This window comes from Pelecanus crispus, chromosome 3, assembly GCF_030463565.1.
Source record: "Pelecanus crispus isolate bPelCri1 chromosome 3, bPelCri1.pri, whole genome shotgun sequence".
In the NCBI taxonomy this organism is placed as follows: domain Eukaryota; kingdom Metazoa; phylum Chordata; class Aves; order Pelecaniformes; family Pelecanidae; genus Pelecanus; species Pelecanus crispus.
In genome coordinates, this window is record NC_134645.1 from 107,924,100 (window position 1) to 107,945,165 (window position 21,066).

The 21,066-nt window shown below is 38.9% G+C and overlaps 1 protein-coding gene across 1 annotated transcript in view; it reads left to right on the forward strand.

Annotated features, from left to right (window-relative positions):
* The window catches only part of CSMD1 (CUB and Sushi multiple domains 1), a 1,273,929-nt gene that overhangs the window by 1,163,464 nt on the left and 89,399 nt on the right, over positions 1 to 21,066 (forward strand). Inside the window, exons 49-50 of the mRNA XM_075708500.1 lie at positions 5,586 to 5,774; positions 15,364 to 15,549. Coding sequence (XP_075564615.1) covers positions 5,586 to 5,774; positions 15,364 to 15,549 — 375 coding nt within the window. The remainder of the gene's footprint in view (positions 1 to 5,585; positions 5,775 to 15,363; positions 15,550 to 21,066) is intronic.

Here is a 21,066-nt window from a genome sequence, read left to right on the forward strand (position 1 = left end):
GCATTTCATCCCAGTGGTCCTTGATACAAGGATGCAATATTTTATGAGCACTCTGTAGAGATTTCTGCTTAAGCCCAGAATTTTCACTCAGCTGACAGTGGTTGTAGTTTTCAGTCTGACATTCTTCAAGCATTTGCTTACTCTCCAGATCTTCAGACATTTTTTATTTATTGCCTTGGTGTGTGATTCTTCAGTTAGTATGTCAGTTCCTGATCCCAGAAGGTGTTGTGTATGCTTCATCCTGGACTCTAAAGGGAGTTCAGTTTAAAGAACAGATTAAAAAACACTAAACTGTAGATTAAGAAGGGAATTGTATGGAGTCTTATCAATATTCCTTCACTTGCTCAACAAGTGTTAGAGTCTTCAACAAGAGCTTTCCGAGTTGTAAAATAAAAATCTGTCTTCAGAATTTTAAATAATTTGTTTCAAATGCTTTCTTTCTTTTCATGCTATGTATAGATTAGACATAATAGATTGAGTATCAGCCTTTTCTGTTCACATTTTGCTGCCTTTGCAGCACAAAATACTATGAGTTTTGGTAGGGCTTTTACATGAATGAGGACTACAGGCACTGCTTGCCTGCAGCATTGTTGCTGGCTTCTGACATACTGTCTACTGCCGCTATTTTAAAGTGTTTTTATTAATAAACATTTCTGTAGGAGTAGGAGGTGGATCTGATGTCAAATAACTATTTTAAACATAAGTTATCCAAACATATATGATTCATATCACAAAATGAAGTACTCAGAAATTGGAATGAGCTTTTTTGTTATCATATTTTTAAATGTCAGTTACAGAAGTGTTGAGTGCATACTGCTGCAACTGATTGTGTTTGAACATATAACAGTAGGCAGGAAAAATCAGATCAGAGTTATTGAAATAGTAAAAGTTTTAGTATTTTTAATTTCTTCTCTGTATTTGAAGTGTTTGTCTGTAAAATGGGGATAATAACAATAATTCTTGCTTTAATGTAATTTTGTGAAAACGTTAGTTAATATTAATGTAATATCCACATGGACAGTCATTATAAAAAAACCTCACACAAATTATATCTTGAAACAGTGTCTGACTAATTTGAAGCTAATAAGGCCTGGAAACTCATCAATTAGATTTTTTTTCAAAAAAATATCTCTCTCTATCTCTTTCTCTCTCTCAAATGAAAGAATAAGAAGTGTCCATTCCCTGTATCCTTTAAAGCAGACATCCTATCTAAAACCAAAGTATGATCATAAGGTTACAGACTGTATAATACTGACATGCATATGTATAAATTAACTGAAATTAAATTCCAGCATTTCCTAACTTCTCAATTCTTTTCAGCCTAGTTATGTTTGTGGGCCTTGTTCTTGTTAATACATTGTTTCTAATTATTTTCTAAGTACCTAGTAAGGTTCATGAGAAACCAAACAGAAAATCCCAGGTATTCTGCCATGGGGGGCTATGTTGGTAAACATTGTTTTATCAGCCATACTTAAAATTTTACATCTACACAGATATCTGTTGCAACTAGAGTAGTAGACTTCCTCCACTTTTTGGTCAGCTCAGTGAAAGAAAATGCACATTGTTATGGGTTTCCGAGATACTGTTAACAGTCATGGAATTGTAAAGCTTGGTAATCTGTGGGCACAACCTCTTTCTGATATATGGGATCCTTTCTGTACTGCCCTCTGTTGAACTACTCATTGTACTTCAAGGAATTCACCTCTCACTTCTCATGTAATCCCGCTCACCATACTGTTTGTCCCAGTCCTCACACATTCATTCTGGTCAAAATACTTCTGCCAAGACAGCCTAACTGTGCTCCCCAACCTTTCTGTTTGATTTCCATCCTTGTTCCACCCCTCCCTACAAATCAGTCGACTTTTAGTACTTCACTGGTAGACAATATAAGGTGGTTCTTTATCCAGCTCTTGCAATCTTTCTCTCCCTTCTAGCTTCCCATCTTAATTTCTCTTGCTTCCTTTTTACAATGTCTCCCCTAATTCACTATCCTCCTTCTTCCTTGCTTCAGTCCATGATCTTCTCCTTCTCTGTCTCTCATTAGTCAATTCCAATTGATTTTATATATTTTTCTTTTCATATTTTTTTCCCTGAATCATACATATGTTTTCCTTGCATCACATTGTATTCTGAACATATTCTCAGTCTCAGATACATCCATCCTTTTGATGCCACTTCTGATAGCCTACCAGGTCCTTCTCTTTCTCTCATTTCCATCACTGGCTCTGAGCCTCTGATCCCTCCCTTCCTACTTCTTGTCTCATTGCACAGTCTGTCATGACTGTTCTTCCCCTCGGCTCTTAAACCCAGTACTTTTGTGTCAAATATTCTCTCTCTGTTTTCTCCAGTTGTAGCTTTCCTACCCAGTCAAACACAGCTCATAGCTTTATTTTCACACTTGAACCTCTGCCTTTAACTTTCACAGTGTCAGATGACCACAGAGCTTTACCAAAACATCTCAGTTCCCAGATCTCCACTTCCCAATTTCCTCCAGCCCCATGCAGCTGCTGCCACTCACTCAGTGAGACACTTGGGGTGGCAGGAAAAGTAAGCAGTAATAACAGTAGGTTGCACTGATGGTTGAAAGCAGCAGATATACAGGAGTCATCAAGGTAGAGGGGAAGGAGAATATGGATTTCTATAGGAGATTTGCAATAATAGCCATGAGGACTTAAGTATATTTGCCAAAGTGATATTGAAGTAAATTCGGAGCAATATTGCTGTTTTCTATTCATCTTGTTTTCTTATATCAATTTCTTCTTCTTAGTTCAAAAGATTTTTTTCCTTGATTTTCTTCTGAACACCACATAGTTCACTGGAGAGCTGAAACTATGCCCTTGGGCTCTGGGCATTGTTAATTGTTACAACATAAGCAACAACTATGACTGATAGATTTCCTCTGTAGCCCCCCATGAAATTTTCAGTATTTTGACATCATTCTGTGTAATTCGGCAGTCTGAATGTCCCATATTTCATGCCATTTTAAAGCTGATCTCTTTGGAGGTTAATATATACTATACATTGTTAAAATTAAACACAGCCAAAAAAATGGCAATAAGTTCCTTGGTAGTTAGAGCACAAAGTACAACCTGTTATGCTCAAAATCTTGTTATGGGTAAAACCCCTACATTTTATATGTCTAGCCAAGGATTCACTGCTAGTATAACTAAAATATTAGCAGTTTAATAAAGGAATTACTAGTCCAAATTAAATGGTTATAGGAAAAAAAAAAAAGAAAAAAGAAGAATAAATGAAAGCTCCTATACAGAAAACCAGTACGATTAGAATTGTTATACACACACTTCCCATTATCTAACCTTTTTGCTGGTTTTACAGTCATATTTCCATTGCTCCTTGGGAATCCAAGATCAATGGCTTCAGTTTGATGTTCGTATGTTGGGGGAGATGCTGCGGGTCATCAGCAGCTAGAGTCCTTCAACAAGAAAAAATCATAGACTCACAGAATTGTTTAGGTTGGAAAAGACCTTTAAGATCATCCAGTCCAACCATTAACCTAACATTACCAAGTCCATCACTAAACCGATTAAGGGTAGAGTAGCAAGTTCATGTTTCCTGGCTTGGTGGCTGGATTATTTATAATGAAAGTAAAAACTAGGAGTCATTAAGATGGTAAAGGACCTCTAAGATCATCGGTCCAATCATCAACCCAACACCACCATGCCCACTAAACCATGTCCCAAAGTGCCACGTCTACCCGTTTTTTGAACACTTCCAGGGATGGTGACTCCACCACCTCTCTGGGCAGCCTCTTCCAATGCTTGACTACCCTTTCCGTGAAGAAATTTTTCCTAATATCCAATCTAAACCTCCCCTGGTGCAGCTTGAACCCATTTCCTCTCATCCTATTGCTAACTACTTGGGAGAAGAGACCAACACCCACCTCACTACAGCCTCCTTTCAGGTAGTTGTAGAGAGCCTTAAGGTCTCCCCTCAGCCTCCTCTTCTCCAGACTAAACAATCACAGTTCCCTCAGCCACTCCTCATAAGACCTGTGCTCCAGACCCTTCACCAGCTTTGTTGCCCTTCTCTGGACACACTCCAGCACCTCAATGGTTTTTTTGTATTGAGGGGCCCAAAACTGGACACAGTATTCCCGGTGCGGCCTCACCAGTGCCGAGTACAGGGGGCCAGTCACCTCCCTGCTCCTGCTGGCCACACTATTCCTGATACAAGCCAGGATGCTGTTGGCCTTCTTGGCCACCTGGGCACACTGCTGGCCCATGTTCAGCCAGCTGTCAACCAGCACCCCCAGGTCCTTTTCAGCCAGGCATCTTTCCAGCCACTCTTCCCCAAGCCTGTAGCGTTGCATGGGGTTGTTGTGGCCCAAGTGCAGGACCCGGCACTTGGCCTTGTTAAACCTCATACAGTTGGCCTTGGCCCATCGGTCCAGCCTGTCCAGGTCCTTCTGCAGGGCCATCCTACCCTCCAGCAGATCAGCACTCCCACCCAGTTTGGTGTCAATTGCAAACTTACTGAGGGTGCACTCAATCCCCTCATCCAGATCTTTGATAAAGATGTTAAACAAGACTGGCCCCAAAACAGAGCCCTTGGAAACACCGCTCGTGACCAGCCGCCAACTGGACTTAACTCCATTCACCACTACTCTCTGGGCTTGGCCACATAGCCAGTTTTTTACCCAGCGAAGAGTACTCCCATCCAAGCCATGAGCCGTCAGCTTCCCAAGGAGAATACTGTGGGAGACGGTGTCAAAGGCTTTACTGAAGTCCAGACAGAACATCCACAGCCTTTCCTTCATCCACTAGGCTGGTCACCAGGTCATAAAAGGAGATCAGGTTGGTCAAGCAGGACCTGCCTTTCATGAACCCATGCTGGCTGGGCGCAATCCCTTGCTTGACCTGCACTTGCCTGTTGAGTGCACTCAATATGAACCACTCCATAATCTTCCCTGGCACCGAGGTCAGGCTGACAGGCCTGTAGTTCCCCGGGTCCTGCTTGCAGCCCTTCTTGTAGATGGGCGCCACATTGGCAAGCCTCCAGTCATCAGGGACCTCCCCTGTTAACCAGGACTGCTGACAGATGATGGAAAATGGCTTGGAAAGCTCCTCTGCCAGCTCCCTCAGTACTCTTGGGTGGATCCCATCTGGCCCCAATGACTTGTGAGCATCCAGGTGGCATAGCAGGTCATTAACTGCTTCCTCCTGTATGTCTGAGTGCATCAGAATTTTTTGCTAAAGGTATTCATAATTATATTTGTATACTATGTAGCTGAACGAACAGTTTTATGTTTATAAATTTATCACATTTGAAATAGACTGTTTACTAAGTGTGAGTGAACTTACTGAACAATCTATATGTTTCCTGAATGCAGCTTCCTCATGTACAATAACATAAACTGGTTTGTGATTATAAACTGTGTTTTTGAACTTCATGATACTTCTGCATAAGAAGCCTGAATCTTCACTGAGAATTCCAAAAGTAATGTAAAGGATTCTGTACTAATTTTAATGGTATTCGAAGTTTGCATGTGTCATAAATAATGTGAACTTTTGTAAATTAAGTATGTTTAATGTGCTTTTAACAATGTCCCTTTTTTTGGCATTTAGCTCCCTATTGCAGCTTAAACCCTATCTTGAGGAATGGTGGAATTGTAAATAAAACAGGTGGTCCCGCTGGAAGCAAAGTTCGCTATTACTGCAAACCTGGGTATAGAATGATTGGTCGCAATAATGCAACATGTAGGCGTCACCAAAATGGCATGTATCAGTGGGATTCTCCTGTACCAATCTGCCAAGGTAAGACAATGTTTTCTTGTTGAATATGCTTCTATAATTTCATTGCAAAGAATATTTTACAAAACAAAGATACAGCATTGTCAATACTGCTGTATGCTGAGAGACACGTAGCCATTATAGGTTTATCCAAATATGTATTCAATTATGTACTTAATGTGTGCAGAGCTGAAATATTAAGAAGTAGATTAATGCTGTCAAATACAGACCAAATTAAAAACATTTTCAGTACTTTTCTATTTAGCAAAATACTTATCTCTAAACAGTCCATAGCTCATAGTATTGCTGTATTACAGAATATTTTATAAAAATTCAGTAGTTTCCAGGCATTAATTTGATTATTTTAGAAAATTACTTTATTAGCAGTGCTTTAAAGAGATAATTTGTAACTCTGTTTTTTTGTGTGTCCTGGAGTTAACCAGGGTCTACTTTAGCTTGTTCCAGACATCTGTTAAGAGCAGATACTGTTTGTCAAATGTTTAGAATTTTCTCTGTACAAAAAGCCACACACAAACTACAGAGGAGTAACATAAAGTAGTACAAAACAGTTAAATACGGTTAGTTTTAGTTAAAAATGCTTTTTCACACATTATTCAGTAAACAGTTAGTGGAGACTAGGGAGCTGTATGTCAGATAAGATTAGGAACATGGGTGAGAGGAGAAAGACTGCAAATTCTAGCCATATCATATATGGCCTATTCTAACATGTTTTCATTTCTGTGTGCTTTTAGTCTGCTTTGTTTGTAGGAAGAAATGGTGGTAACATACTTATTTAAGACTTGTTGGAACTTCTTTGATTAACACCTGTGTTTAGATGTTCTTAACTTTGAAGACATTAACAGCAGTGCTTCATGTCTTCCTCAAGACAAGTATTTTGCTTAAGGTTCCATCAAGGATGATTCAAGAATTTCTAAAAACAACATAAGATTAAAGTTCTATTTTGCCCCTTAAAAAAAAAAAAAAGAAAAAGGTCAACTGAGATTTGGCATAATGCTTACTCTTCTGTTGAGGGTGTGTTATTTGCAAAAAAAGTAAAAAGCTGCAGAAATTTGGCTACAGTTGAAGAAGGAGTACACATCTTTTATACAGAGTGATTCGATAGCTAAATATTTCTTCAGGATGAGCATTTTCAGGACGAGATGGGCCATGTGGCTACAACCCTACCAGTCCAGGGAGAAGCTCAGGCAGCCAGTGTGCCATAGGCATGATCTCTGTATCTATGCTTCCAGACTCTAGGATGTCTTCTAATCCCATATGCCATAATGTGTTATGACATATGATGCTGTTTGACCTTCCTGAAGGTCACCAAATAGTAGGTGAATCTGTGTGTGGGCTGGGTATGAGGTAAGTATAAGGACAAGGACTGCTTTTGAGCTTACTTGAAATGCAGTTTAGGTGCAGTAGCTGGTGCTGGAATATGAACTGAAAGCTCAGAGACACTTTGCACTAAAAACTTGGAATGACTGGGCGTACAGCTTGACCAGAAGACAAGGAAAGTGGAGGATGCAATTCTGTTCAAGATTAAGACTAAAGTCTTTCCTATATTAGGAAAAATTTCTTCACAGAAAGAGTGGTCAAGAATTGGAACAGGCTGCCCAGAGAGGTGGTGGAGTCACCATCCCTGGACGTGTTTTAAAAACCACGTATAGACGTGGCACTTTGGGACATGGTTTAGTAGGCATGGTGGTGTTGGGCTGAGAGTTGGACTGATGATCTTAGAGGTCCTTTCCAACTGTAATGATTCCTAGTTTTACTCATTAAAAAAGAATCCAGCCACCAATCCAAGAAACATGAAATTAATGATTACTCTGCCCTTAATTGGTTTAGTGGTGGACTTGGTAGTGTTAGGTTAATGATTGGACTTGGTCTTTTCCAACCTAAATGATTCTATGATTCTATAAATTTAAATATCTCTATGTGAACTAAAGTTTTGATTAAGTTGCTTAAACATAGAAGTCTAGTGTCATTCGAGATGTCCTGAGGTATTTTACTTGTCCTCCATCTACCACTCCAGAAAGGCACAAGCTCTTATGTTATATCCACTAGACTTGTCAGATGCCTTGGAGGCCTAAGAATGTCTCAGATAGCTCTAGACAATGGGAAAAGGAAACAAATCAAGCCCTATCTGCTTAAACTCTGATGTAGTTAATCTAGTCAATACTGTCACTGAAACTTTGGGAGCTATTCTGCTGGCTAGCCGGTAGATGTCTTTTTTTTAAAAGGCACTGAAGTTTTGGCATCTTACTCTGGAGCTCAGGTACTTTGAGTGTGTGAGGATAGAGAGAATATTCCATGTGTGTTTGTTAGGCTCTACATCATACTTTTCTCCAGAATTTAAGAGCTCATGATTCCTCAGCTGTCAGAAATAATATGCAAATGTACCCCATATCTTTCTACTGCTTATCCATCTAGACAATAGTAACCTGCTAGTACTACTACCAGTATTGTTCGACCAAACAGCAGAGGTCTGTATGATGAAAACACACTGTTCCAGCACTTCAGAATTCTTAAAAAAACAGTGTCATCCTTTTTTTCTTAGCTTCTCCCCTTTTTTAAAATAGTCTAATTTTTAAGTGATTTTCTTTGACTTTTCTAGTTTTTGCATTTTATGTTCACATTTTAATACCAATGGCACAGAAAGGCTTGCCAATTTGCCATTCTAACTTTGAAATGTATATCTAAACATAATGAGGTGTGTGAGGAATTCTGAAAAATAGGGAGAAAAGTTCTTTGAACAATTTAAGAAAAAAGTCCCCAATTTTAAGGGCAGAATAGAATAATTCACAGAAAGTGAAAAAGGAAAAATGTGCAGATATGTGCAGGACTTCACATGAGGTCCCAGGACTTGATTGTGGATAACCAGGGGACACAGAGTCCCAGAAAGTAATAAATTCTGAACAAAAATTAAGCAGACTCAAGAATGTCGTAAAATAGTTCAGACACTGTGTCTATCCTTGTTATTTCATCACTAGAAGTTGCTGTGAAATTTTAGCAATATGCATGTTCAGGAATAATTTTTTTCTTGAATTTTAAATCATATTTATAATTTCAGCAATATATATGTCTGTGGGTATGTAGATTTCTGTTAGCAGTAGGGGAAAAAAGATTTGGGAGATAAGGAGTGAGTTTAATCTTTACTAGAAATTTCTATTAATGTAGGATTCCTCAATTTTAATATGTCACTTTTACAACTCTGACACAATTATTCCAACTTGTATGTGTGGATGAAGCATATATTTTTCAATAAACTCTTAAATGGAAAATGTTTCTAAATTTATTAAGTATCTGTTACAAAAATACATGCATTCTCTTTGAAAATTATTGAAATTACACATTTGGTCTAGTTCATGGATTTCTTTATAGGATGTTTCCAAATAAAAATGCCTTTGATTAAGTCTGAAATTTCTGTGAAACCAGTCCTACCGGGTTACATTTGCAATTAATAACTTGACTGTGTCAGACTTAATGTTTGAAATCAAATTTGATTGTATTATAAAAAAGGGGGGGTTCTTTTTTGCATATTTAATATAACAATATCCATTTTAATATGAACACATCTCTAATATGAGTTAGTCTGGTAGGGTCAGAAGATATTTTTCAATTCCAGTCTTGTCAAGTGCAGATGCGTGTTAATAGTGTCCTGGGCAATATATGAAGAACTTGACTCCTATCTAGGAAATTAGAATTTATTGTTACTGCTTTTTTTTTTTTTCATTTGTGAAGGAAAAAGAGAAACATGAGTCATGCTCCATTCAAAATATTTATAAGCAGAGAAAATAGCATTTCTTATACAATAGGAGTAGATAGCTGATGAGAGGAAACAGTATAGGCCCCAGTAATGATCCTGGCAACTCCCTATGTATGTCAGCTTAGCTGATGTCCAGATCCCCATGCTGGGGGAGAGTAGGAAAAGAAGGCTGAGGCTCAGAGATTAACAGATGAGAAGAGAAAATAATAGAAAAGCTTGGAAAGAAGAGCAGTAAGCATCAAAAACTGAAAGCAAGAAAGGGTTGTCAGGGTCAATATGGATCAGGAGTAGTGGGTTTGCAGATACCTGGAGGCTGAGACATGGTGGCAGCGAGAGTGTAACAGAGTGGCTGTGTTCCTCTGAGAGGCATGAGCAAATACCCCACTTTATCCCACCTGTTCTTCATATACAGGTCTCAGCCTTTGGCATTGTTCTTCCCAATTTTCTCATATTCATTCTTAAAAGAGTTAAAAATAATTTAGAGTCCTGAAGAACACATTGCTGCTCTTCACCGTTTGAGCTACTCCCTAGTAGGTTTGCAAAAGAAAAATGGAGGTACCTACTTTAAGGAAGAACTTCTTGTCTGGATCATGGGTACTTGGAAAGGCTCAAAACCTATGACAGAGTCATGATAAAAATATACCTCATGCCAACATTTCCTGCTCAAAATCCTGATTCCAGGTACTGTCACTATTGATTCCTCTGTTCTTGCTGAAGCGGATAGAACCACATTGCTGAGCTAGAGATCCTTGTACTTTTTGCTGTGCTGAATGAAGGTTATTCCAGGACCATAACTGGATTCCATGTCTGCCCTGGGGTAGAAGACTGATTAATTTTTTTTTAGGGAACTGGCTTGAAAATGTGCCTTTGCAGTTTGCCTAAGAGCCATGAGTCTGGGACCACCAAACTGTTTCTTCATAAAATTAGCTGTTCTTTGTGTCTGAGCATGGAATTAAATGCAGACTTTTTACCTTTTTGATAAATGCTATTATGCAAAAAATGTCCCTCTTAGCACCTAGTTGGAAAATAAAAATGTGAGGTAGGTAGCACAGTTTAGGAGTTCCAAATCTCAGTTTCCTCTTACAACATATTCTAAACCTATGACCATATTTCAAAATACAAAACTGAAGTATAGTACTTTAGACTAAAAAAACAGAAATTTGAGGGGGAACCTGGTAACAATCTTCTAATATACTGAAAGAAGCTCCAAAGAGGAATGAAATAATTATCTGTCTTTTCTAGATAGAGGAATTACAGCTAAGTTTACTTCAGCAGCATCTTAAGTTAGACTTTAGTTTTTTCTTCTTTTCTCAGAGGGGCTAGTGAAACACTGGAATAGATTGCCTGTGGAGAATGTGGGATTTTCATCATTGGAGGAACAAATTAAATGAATGTTGGTCAAGTATAATTTGGCTTGTGATAGGAGAATAAACTAGACAACCGTTCATGACCCTTTTTTTACACCCTCAGCCCTAGACCACACAGCCCTGTTTTCAGTTTCTTTGTTATTTTTGTATGTATCCAAGTCTGAGAATTAGGATTTCTGTGGCATGGCTCTCCCTGCTGTTTTCAGTTGGATATCATAGACATAAACCACTCAGCATGTTTTTTGTTATGTATTCTACTTTTAGGGACTTCTCTATTGCTACCTTTAATTTTAGGATATTTAAATGCTTTTCTCAGCACTGTGTTCAATGCCAGAAACAGGTCACTAAATGATAAATGCTTGTGCATTAAATTTAGGGATTTTCCCAGTGTATGGGATTAAATTTAATGTATACTGTAATGCAGTCTCCAGCTTCTTTTCTGTAGGCAGTGAATTTGCATGCTTTAAATATGTATAATACATAAGTTTCTTAAAGGTATATAGGTGTATAGATATTTTAAAGCATTGGCATAAACTGTACATTTACTGGTTTTGATAAGAAATAAATTCCAGGAACACATTTGGAACATTAAAGAGCAACTAAAACCTCATCTCAGCTTCTAGGTAGTAAAAGGCTTTTCCACTTGTGTTGATTAACTGTTCTTTGGAAGAAGTATATTTTTCTGCTGTGCAAGATAACAGAGACAATTAAGGTTGAGTTATGTATTTTTCACACTCTGAATGTACATCTCCGAGCTGGAACCTGGCAATCTCATCTAGTCATTGACCTAAGAAGCATGTTGACAATTCCTCAAGTCAGAAGATTTTCTGACACCATTTTTTATCATTTTACAATCATATGGGAAGCTGGGAACTTCAAAATACTTGGATGTGGGACAGTAGTGACATTGTTTCCACTGTCCAAAAATGATATGCCATTTCAGTCAGTTTATTTCAGGTAACTACTTCAAACATCAAAGTACTTGCTATTTAGTGAAACTGGCTGTGCTAATACGTTTTGTTTGGACACTACTGTTCTAAAAGCCATTAGCAGCTTCAAGAAATTGGTAGCAGCAGGAATACTTCTTTCCAATCCCAGTTTCTGGGGGAGAAGCAAACAACAAATAAACAGATAGACTGTAACAGGAACAGTGCCAGAATGCCAAACTGCTTTTATGATTAGTAGCTAAAGCAGCAGTGAGAATTGCCTCACAGTGTAGCAGTACAAGATTGAACAGCAGCTGAGGAAAGAAGAGAGACAGCAGAGGGCTGAGGTACAACACTAAGAATAAAAGTGAGGTGTGATGGTAAGCATAGATTTTGAGGTGCTTTAGTACACTGGACATTGCATCAGACCTGGCATAGCAGGTAGGCCCACCTGGATGTGACCTGGGTGTTGCACATCTTTTATTCTTTAAACTAACTTGCACATAGGAGCTACTCAATCTTGAACTTTTCAGTAGCTTCTAAAAAGGTTATTGCTAGAGATGAAGAGCAAATGCTAACAGAAGTATTTGCTTCTAACATGAACTAAACAGACATCTGTGTGTGTGTGTGTGTTTTCAGATGACATAATCAATTCTTCTTGCTCGGTAAAAACCACTAAATTATTTGAAGGTAATTAACGTTTGAAGTATTTAGAGGGAACTAGAATAAGGTCCACCTGTATGTACAGACGTGCACATACATGGATGGGTGGATAGGCTGATAGTTCTGAATTTTGGTTTTATACAATTAAATGTATGCACACTTAACACAGAGATTGTTGTTTTAATATCAGAAAGGAGACCTGAAAAAGAAGTTGACAAGAAGTTAAATCTTAACCCAATTACATTCTACATCAAGCATTCAGACACATTGCCACAAGGCAGAAGAGAACTGATCAGCTTGTTAGGTCAGGGAGGGACATAGTACAAGGCTCTGGAAAAACATATCACAGTAAGCATGACTGGAAATGGAGAATGCATAGGCATTTTTATGATATAGTAAAGCAGAGTGACAGTTGAACTTCCTGTCAAGTTCAGCATGCAAACAAACATTTTGCAAATGTAAAATTCTGCTTATGCGACAGAGGGTCAGAGTTTGTTCTAGTTGTAGGTAAAGGATTGAACTGGTTATTAGGGGAGTAGGTAGAGCATTGAACCAGATGCAGCTCTGCTGCCTATTTTGAGTACACCAGAGCCCTGAAAAGCCATCATCCTGCTGTGGTTATCTTGTGGGATGGGATTCCTAATACAAAGACATGCTCCCAGAAACAGAACAACTTGCTTTTATCCTTCCCCTTCTCCACTTTCTCTAACACCATTAAGAGCAGTAAGCATTAATGCTTCTCTCTCTCTCCCCTCTCTGTCCCACTACTGCTCATTCTGGTGGCAGGAAGCTCAGCTTACAAGAAAAACTCAATTTTGAGAAGACAAGAGCAGCACTGGTTAGGGTGCAAAAAGTGCCAAGAAGCTATGTTACAAAGGAAGCAGCTTATTTTGGAACATTCCTGTACAGTTCTACTTCTATTAGCAATTTGACAGATTCCAGATGGAAGCCAACAACAGAAATGAACTAAGCATTCACCATTTTATAATGCTTACCTCTCCTCATTATAATCATATGCAAAGTACTGTGTTGTATTTAATTTAAATGCATCAGAACTGACAGCTTGGGAATACTGAAAACAAATTTGAGAGTTGTGTTTATGGTACCATGACAATGTGTTGTGAAATTAATAATTTACATTGAATTGGGTAAATGATAATAAAAATTGGATTTTTTTTTTTAAATACTTATTTTCACCTCTGTTTAACAGATATCAGACAAAGGCTGTAATTTCTTCTTTTGAAATATATTGACTTTATTAAAATAATAAAACCTTACAGTGTAAGGGGAAAAGAACAAATACCCAAAGAACTTTTTAACTGTTAAAATGTTGAATTGCTTCTTACAGTTGACTGTATATATGGAAGAGACATATTCATTTGCAAAACTACAGTCTTTATTGGTAAATAATTAGAAATGAAAGCTTCAAAGCTGTGTTTTATTCAGTCTATTTACTGAAGAGCAATAAACTGGATGCCAAACTCAAAGCAGGTAGTGATTCTGTACACACATGCATTGATTATAAGAACTCTTTAGATTCATTGTTCTAATATGATGGGTTCTTTGCTCCAACTTACCATTTTGCAGAAAATAATATCCTTTCAGAGAAAATAATATTATGACTTTCCTTTCAGAAGTGCCATATAAAATCTTTAGCAGCTTTACTAACTTATTCAAGCACCTAGAGTTAATCTCTGTGCATAAATAACTATTTTATAATAAAGGATAGCATTAAAAGAAATTTAAAAAGGGATACTGAAGAGTTGCCTTTCTTCTTTTCATTATCAAAATCAAGGGAGCTGAGAAGTCAGATGGCAGAAGACAATCCTGCCTTGGAGACCTTTCCTAAAAGTGACTGAAATAGATACTTTTGTAATTATACTCTGCCCTAAAATGATATATTAGGAGATACTGTTAAATGAACTGTACTGAGCTCTTGTAAAAATAAATAAATAAATAAGCCAAAAACCCTAAACACTACTCAAATTTCACTAAGTTGACCCCAAATTAAAATTTGTGAGCTTGAAAGAATAACTGCTGGTCTGGAGACAAATTCCTAAGGAGAAAAAACAAACAAAAAAAAAAGGAAATAATTCAGTAAGTAATTTCCTTCATGATATGGAAAATAATAAGCCTGAATTCACATAATATTTAGCATTCTGAAATGAATCATAGAATCATAGAATCATTTAGGCTGGAAAAGACCTTTAAGATCATCCAGTCCGACCATTAACCTACACTACCAAGTCCACACTAAACCAATCAAGGGTAGACTAGAATAAATTAGTCAAGTATTTAAATAAATGTTTAAATATCTGAATAATGCTCTTAACTTCAGTGGAACTCCTCCCTATCTAGTCATATATTTGGTGCTTTTCTCATCAGACAAAAAATGTTAAATTGAATTCTTAAATAACATTGTTTTATATGTACAGAAAAAACAAATATGAAGCTTTCTTTGTAGTAGTGCAGGAATGAAAGAAACCCTGAGAGAATGGAAGCAGACTATTAGCATTTAAGAATTTTCCAGTTCATTGCTTTTTGGACCAAATCACTTTGGACACTTTCTTGATTTTTTTCCCTAACAAATAAACCATTGCCCTTAGCCTGTGTTGAAATTCCTGTCTCTACAGTGATTGGATTAAATAAAATAATGATTTTAAAAATTTTTGTCTATATTACCTGCACTTCAAAGTGCTTATCAATGTTTTAGATACTGTTACATTTATCAGAATGTTGTAAATATGATGGAAAATTAATTTCAGTTGTTATGAATGGGATATGTCAAAATTATTCATATATGTTTCTTATTTCAGTGGTGGGACAATATTTTTTAAAAAATACGAGAAAATGACAATTTTTTATCTTTTTCTTTCCTTTCTTTTCAGCTGTATCTTGTGGTATTCCTGAATCCCCTGGAAATGGTTCAGTTATAGGTAATGAATTCACTTTGGGCAGTAGATTGATATATGAATGTAATGAGGGCTTCAAGCTAGAATCTAGTCAACAGGCAACAGCAGTATGTCAAGAAGATGGATTATGGAGCAACAAAGGGAGGCCACCTGTTTGCAAATGTAAGTGGGCATGTATTTCTCAAGCATATTTCCCTTGAACTTTCTCTGGAAAATCTTCACTGGTGATTTTTAGGGTTTATGTATACATATCCCCTGCACTAGCCATTCAGGAACATATAATCATTTACATTTAGTAAAGTAGAAGACACCTATAAATTTGTTTGATTAAAAAAAGTCTTGTTTATCTTCTTAAAAAAATCTGAATTAAAAATACTAGATAATTCAGTTTCATATATGTTTTCTTATTATGAATAATGTGTCTGAAGTAGTCAGTGTAATGCACACTCCCCTACCATGTGACATGGCCTCTCATTTGCATCGGGCTACCACTGCCTGCCTTTGTACTGGATCAAAGCAATAATTAACTGAGTCTGACTCTGAGTACCTGACTTGAAATACCAGTTAGGACATAATCTTAACATTATTAATGCTATAATACTGTACTTGAAATTTTTGAGTTAAGTTAGTACCTTGAACTATTTAACAGTATATGGCTGAGTCGAGACATGCTGGTCAAACTAAAGAGTAAGAGGAAACTGCAAAGGCAGTGGAAGCAGGGACAGGTGTCCTGGGAAGAATACAGGGAAGCTGACTGGTTTTGTAGGGAGGGGGTCAGGAAGGCCAAGGCGCAGCTGGAGCTGAATTTGGCAAGGGATGTAAAGAATAACAAGAAGGGCTTCTACAGGTATGTCAACCAGCAAAGGAAGGTTGAAGAAAGCATACCCCCACTGATGAACAAGAATGGTGACCTAGTATTAACAGATGAGGAGAAGGCTGAAGTACTCAACAACTTCTTTGCCTCAGTCTTCACTGGCAAGCTCTCTCCTCACCCCTCCCGAGTCGATGGACCAAAAGATGGGGAGCAGGGGAGTAAAGCCCCTCCCACTGTAAGGGAAGATCAGGTTCGAGACCACCTGAGGAACCTCAATGTATGCAAGTCTATGGGACCTGATGAGATGCATCCCAGAGTCAGGGAGTTGGCTGACATAGTTGCCAAACCACTCTCCATGATATTTGAAAAGTCATGGCAGTCAGGTGATGTCCCTGCTGACTGGAAAAAGGAGAATGTGGTGCCCATTTTTAAAAAGGGAAGAAAGGAGGGCCCTGGGAACTACCGCCCTGTCAGCCTCACCTCTGTGCCTGGGAAGATCATGGAGCAGATCCTCCTAGAAGTTATGCTCAAGCACATGGAAGACAGGGAGGTGATTCAAGACAGCCAGCATGGATTCACCAAGGGCAAGTCCTGCCTGGCCAACTTAGTGGCTTTCTATGAAGGAGTGACTGCATCAGTGGACAAGGGAAAAGCAATGGATGTCATCTATTTGGACTTGTATAAAGCGTTCGACACAGTCCCCCACAACATCCTTCTCTCTAAATTGGGGGGGATATGGATTTGATGGGTGGACTGTTTGGTGGATAAGGAATTGGCTGGATGGTCACATCCAGAGGGTAGTTGCTAACGGCTCGATGTCCACATGGAGACCAGTGATAAGTGGGGTCCCTCAGGGATCCAGACTGGGACCGGTACTGTTTAATATCTTCATCAATGACATAGACAGTGGGATTGAGTTCACCCTCAGCAAGTTTGCAGACGACACCAAGCTGAGTGGTGCGGTTGACATGCCAGAAGGGTGAGATGTCATCCAGAGGGACCTGGACAAGCTGGAGAGGTGGGCTTCTGTGAACCTCATGAGGTTCAACAAAGCCAAGTGCAAGGTCCTGCACCTGGGACTGGGAAGCCCCCAATATCAATACAGGCTGGGGGATGAAGGGATGGAGAGCAACCCTGCAGAGAAGGAGTTGGGGTACTGGTAGATGAAAAGCTGGACATGAGCCGGCAATGTGCGCTTGCAGCCCAGAAAGCCAACCGTATCCTGGGCTGCATCAAAAGAAGCGTGGCCAGCAGGTCGAGGGAGGTGATTCTGCCCCTCTACTCTGCTCTGGTGAGACCTCATCTGAAGTGCTGCATCCAGCTCTGGAGCCCTCAGCACAAGAAGGACATGGACCTGTTGGAGCGGGTCCAGAGGAGGGCCACAAAAATGATCCAAGGGCTGGAACACCGCTCCTACGAGGACAGGCTGAGAGAGTTGGGGTTGTTCAGCCTGGAGAAGAGGAGGCTGCAAGGAGACCTTATTGTGGCCTTCCAGTACTTAAAGGGGGCCTATAGGAAAGATGGGGAGAATCTTTTTAGCAAGGCCTGTTGTGACAGGACAAGGAGTAATGGTTTTAAACTAAAGAAGAATAGGTTTAGACTAGACAGAAGGAAGAAATTTTTTACAATGAGGGTGGTCAAGCACTGGAACAGGTTGCCCAGAGAGGTAGTGGAGGCCCCACCCCTAGAAACTTTCAAGGTCAGGTTGGCTGGGGCTCTGAGCAACCTGATTTAGTTAAAGCTGTCCCTGCTCACTGCAGGGGGGTTGGTCTAGATGATCTCTAAAGGTCCCTTTCAACCCAAAACATTCTATAATTCTATTATTCTATATGTACATGTTTTCCAGATTCTGAATTTGAAAAGCGCTTAGAAGTAAAATTCAACTTAACTTTTAAAGAAAGAGTAAAATGCTGTGAATATAAGAATTGTAAAGTTATACGTGACTGTGAAATGGTTTTCATTAATTTGAATACATTGACAGGAAACAATTGTTAGAAAATATTGCTGAAAGTTACTTCAAGAGATCTTCTAAGCATCCTTGACACATTATCATTTAACCTAATCTTGGAGACCTTCCTGAGTACTCTATTTCAGTATTTTACTTTTTTTTCCGCTTGCAAAGTTTTTCCTAATATGTATAACCTGAATCTGTTTTTCTGTAGTGTAAAGGTATTATCTCATTCTGTATCCACAGTGGACAAATAGAAGTTATTTTATTCTTCTTTCATTCTTTTTAATGTGTTGAAAACTGTTGTTTTTTCAGTGTGGTGGGTTACCCTTGGCCAGCAACCAGACCCTCACCCAGCTGCTCACTCCCCCTCTTCAACCAGACAGGGAGAAAAATAGGATGAGATATCTTGTGGGTCGAGATAAGGACAGAGAGATTACTGTCACAGGACTAGACTTGGGGAAAGTTAATTTAATGTACTGCTAAATAAAATAGGGTCAAATACATTTCAGAAAAAAAAAAAAAAATCAAAGCAACACTTTTCACCCACTGTTCTTAGGGTCAACCTCACTCCTTTGCTCTTGACTCTTGTCCCCACCCCAGGCAGTGCTGGGTGATGAGGAATGGGAGTTGTGGTCAGTTTATAAAAAGCTCCTCTCTGCTGCTCCTTCCTCCTCGCATTTTTCCCCTGCTCCAACATGGGTCTTCTTCACGGGCTGTTGTCCTTCAGGATAAACTTGCTCTAGCATGGGTCCTCCACTGGCTGCAGTTTTTTCAGAAAATATCCGCTTGCTCCAGTGTGAGCTGCAGTGTGGATATCTGCTCTGGCATGGTCCTCTGCATCAGCTGCAGCAGAATACCAGCTCTGGTGCCTGGAGCACCTCCTCCTCCTTCTCCTGTGACCTTGGTGTTCCCTCTGCTGCTTCTCACTTTTTTTGTTCACTCTTCCTCTGCTTATGCAGTGTTTTACCCTTTCCTAAATACGCTTTCTCAGAGGTGCCACCATCTTGGCTGATGGGCTCAGCTGTGTTCTGCAGTGGGTCATTTGGAACTGACTGTGTCCAGCAGCCCAAGCCTCTCCTCACAGAGACCACCCCTGCAGCACCCCTCTCCACCCCGCCAACACCTTGACTCCTGCACCAATACAGTCTGTCACCTCTTCTGTACAGATAACTGTCTTGCTGTGATTCATTCTCACTCTTTCTTCACACTTTTTGGACCAGTGACTCCCATTATTGTCCTCTGGACAATCTCCAAGTGATCTACACCTTTCTTGAAGGACAGTGTCTAAAACTGAACACAGCAGTTCCACAGAGTATGTGAGAAGGATTACTCAAACCCAGCTGTGATCACACAGACATGCTCTGAATTCAGAGCCATGTGCGGAGGGAAGGCAAAGCTCCAGTGTATTGAACTGCACTGCATTCTATCAGAAAAAATTGACAAGGTAAAAGAACGTAACTCGAATGGTTAATCAGCAGAAATATCAACAGATTTTTTTGAGGGAAGAGGCCAGTGAAACTAACAGGGGATTAAAAGTACTGAATTAATAACACTATACTTGCAGTGAAAAGACAAACCCCAAACTTGTATTACTGAAACAATCAAACTGAACCATACAATAACTACCCTGTAAAACAAAGCTTAATTATTAACATTTAGCATAACTTTAAACATTAAAAAGTTTTGTTTAATATTTACAATAGCCTAACACAATATATAACACTTTGTTCTCTTCTTTTTTCCTTTCCTAAAATTTATTCAGTTTGAAAAAGAATCCCATTACTTCTAAAGCCAGAAGTGCTAAATTACAATGCTAGTGATCTACATGACAATATTAAAGTCAGTGTTTTCAAAATGGATTGCTATTCAGAGGCAGGCATGCTTTACCCAAGATTTCTTACTTGCAAAGTGCAGAAAAGCTTAGAAAATCTGCATAACAACCTGTTTTTGTAGTATTGCTGCTGTAAGGATAAATGTATTTAGTCTCCAGAGATAGAAACATCTCAGACTTGATGAGCAGCAAACACAGCACAGAAAGGTAAACGGTAAATAAATTAATTCATTTTATCCCAGGTCTATTAAAATTAAGGGTGAAATCAGTGCAGTTGTGTTTTGCAAAGTATCTCTGGTAATATACTGCCTGAGGCAGATGTTTGAATCTCCTTTCTTTTCATTGGAAGTATTTACATGAGTTTTGAATCATGAGAAATATGCTTCATGCTGGTCATACAGCAAGACACAGATAGATCATGGACATCAGGCTATTGAATTTAATTACATGAAATACCAATAAACAGGTATCTATTAAGAAAGCTTAAATGAATGACGAATAAATTACCTATTTCAGTTATTCTACGTAGAGATCTCTAGCACATGATAAAGGGAACAAGAGATGTCTATATCTATTGCTATTTAAAGCATTTATCAGGCAATACTTTAAATCAGTTGAATACTCTCTGTAGAGAGAGACCATAAAGTAGTAACTTTACATATGAATACAGGACACTGTGTAAAGTATGCAAAAACTTTCTACTGAAACCTGTAAATTAGTATGTTACTGTTGGTCAGAGAAATGAGTGTGTTATACAGTTCCAAAAAACATCCCATCCAAAAGGTCAAACAACTTTGCTCTCAAACTGTAGATGAGCACTGGTGCTTGTGTATGTATGCCGCATAAACAGTTTCTAATACCTTTTACCCCAACTACCCAATCTGCTGGAGGGTAGGATGGCCCTGCAGAGGGACCTGGACAGGCTGGACCGATGGGCCGAGGCCAACTGTATGAGGTCCAACAAAGCCAAGTGCCAGGTCCTGCACTTGGGCCACAACAACCCCATGCAATGCTACAGGCTTGGGGAAGAGTGGCTGGAAAGATGCCTGGCTGAAAAGGACCTGGGGGTGCTGGTCGACAGCC